At 32.9% G+C, this 1,473-nt stretch overlaps 1 protein-coding gene across 1 annotated transcript in view; it reads right to left on the bottom strand.

Annotated features, from left to right (window-relative positions):
• LOC106874410 (AT-rich interactive domain-containing protein 4B) overlaps positions 1-1,473 on the bottom strand; it is a 96,561-nt gene that overhangs the window by 5,924 nt on the left and 89,164 nt on the right. The window contains exon 26 of the mRNA XM_052973473.1: positions 405-546. Coding sequence (XP_052829433.1) covers positions 488-546 — 59 coding nt within the window. The 3' untranslated portion in view covers positions 405-487. The remainder of the gene's footprint in view (positions 1-404; positions 547-1,473) is intronic.

A 1,473-nucleotide genomic window follows, 5' to 3' on the forward strand; every position in this document is an offset into this window, starting at 1 on the left:
TTATTATATGCATATATGTATGTGTGGATTTGCGTGTGGCTGTGCACATCATCAGACATACTCTAGACAATTTTCTTCACCACAAACTTAGAATTTTATTTTTTTTTTTTAGTAGAGAATAAATTTAGTTTTAATAAGCTCAATTTTACTAAAGATTTTTCTTTTACTTTCTTTATGTTAAAAAAAATTTTCATCGTTTTTTTTTCTTCTCCCATATAATTTCTATTTTAAACTTAAAAATCCCTAAAATATGAATTATAGAAACGAATACCCCAGATATCGATGCATTGAGGCAAATATAGCAAAAAATGTATTACAGTATGCATATTTCCGACGACGCTACAGCGTGCAGGCAGGCAGAGACATATTGTAAAGAAACGAAGAGAGCGGTGAATTTGACCTACATCGCAGTCAGGCAGCAGTTGGACAGCCATCAGGTGTGACGCTGTCAGAGTCAGCTGTAGCAACCATCTGCCAAAATTCTTGCCTAGTGCTGCCAACCAGCTCCATCTACCATAAATGGAAGTTTCCGTTGCAGACCCCGCTCTGGTTTGACATATCAAGTAAAATGGAATAGCCAAATAAATTAATGAACAGGGCTTGTCAAACATAACAAACAAAAAAAGGTGCAGATATCACACAGCAAAAAAAGATACATCTCTAACGATTACAGGGAATGAGAATGCCAACTTTTAAATATTACAACTGTCATATTCCAAAATACTCAATAATAATAACAACAGAAAGGGAAATGAAAACAATATTTCGACCAACAATTTTAACTTTTGACAATTTCTATGGAAAATTTACAATAAAAAAAATTAATTCATTTAATTGAAGAATTAAAGAACGTAATTTCTTTTTAAATTTTAATATTATCTAGAATTACCATAATATATTGTTCTTAATGTGTTTTACCAATACACACATACACACACACACACACACACATGCACGCAGCCAACATAGGAGCCACTGTTCAGCTGCTTGCTTTGTTAATAATAAAAGATAAATCTCCCTCAAATCCACCCTACAGTCTTAAATATGTAGTCCCTGATATATGAAAAGATGCGATGGCTAAGGAAAGAACATCTCTAATCGTTGTTCTACAAGACTAGAGTTGACCAGAGATCAAATGACAACAAAATATTTACACTAACACACACACGTGTGTATACGTACATATACAGCAATACACTAATTGGCTGAAAAGCTACATAAGTGATTCAATGCCTAAGAGGTTTGTGTATAGCAATTATCAAAATCTTGGCTCTCAAGTCCCTTTGTAACTTTTCGACCAATCAGAAAATATATATATATATATAAACTCATGTATTTCACCACTTTGTATTACCTGTAACACACACACATACGCACTCCAATATGACTGATTTCAACACCTTTAACAATATTGCCCACAAACAATATTAAATGACATTCATACTACCAGAGTCATATCCTAGTTTTTTTTTT

The sequence above is a fragment of the Octopus bimaculoides genome, chromosome 16 (assembly GCF_001194135.2).
Source record: "Octopus bimaculoides isolate UCB-OBI-ISO-001 chromosome 16, ASM119413v2, whole genome shotgun sequence".
NCBI lineage: Eukaryota > Metazoa > Mollusca > Cephalopoda > Octopoda > Octopodidae > Octopus > Octopus bimaculoides.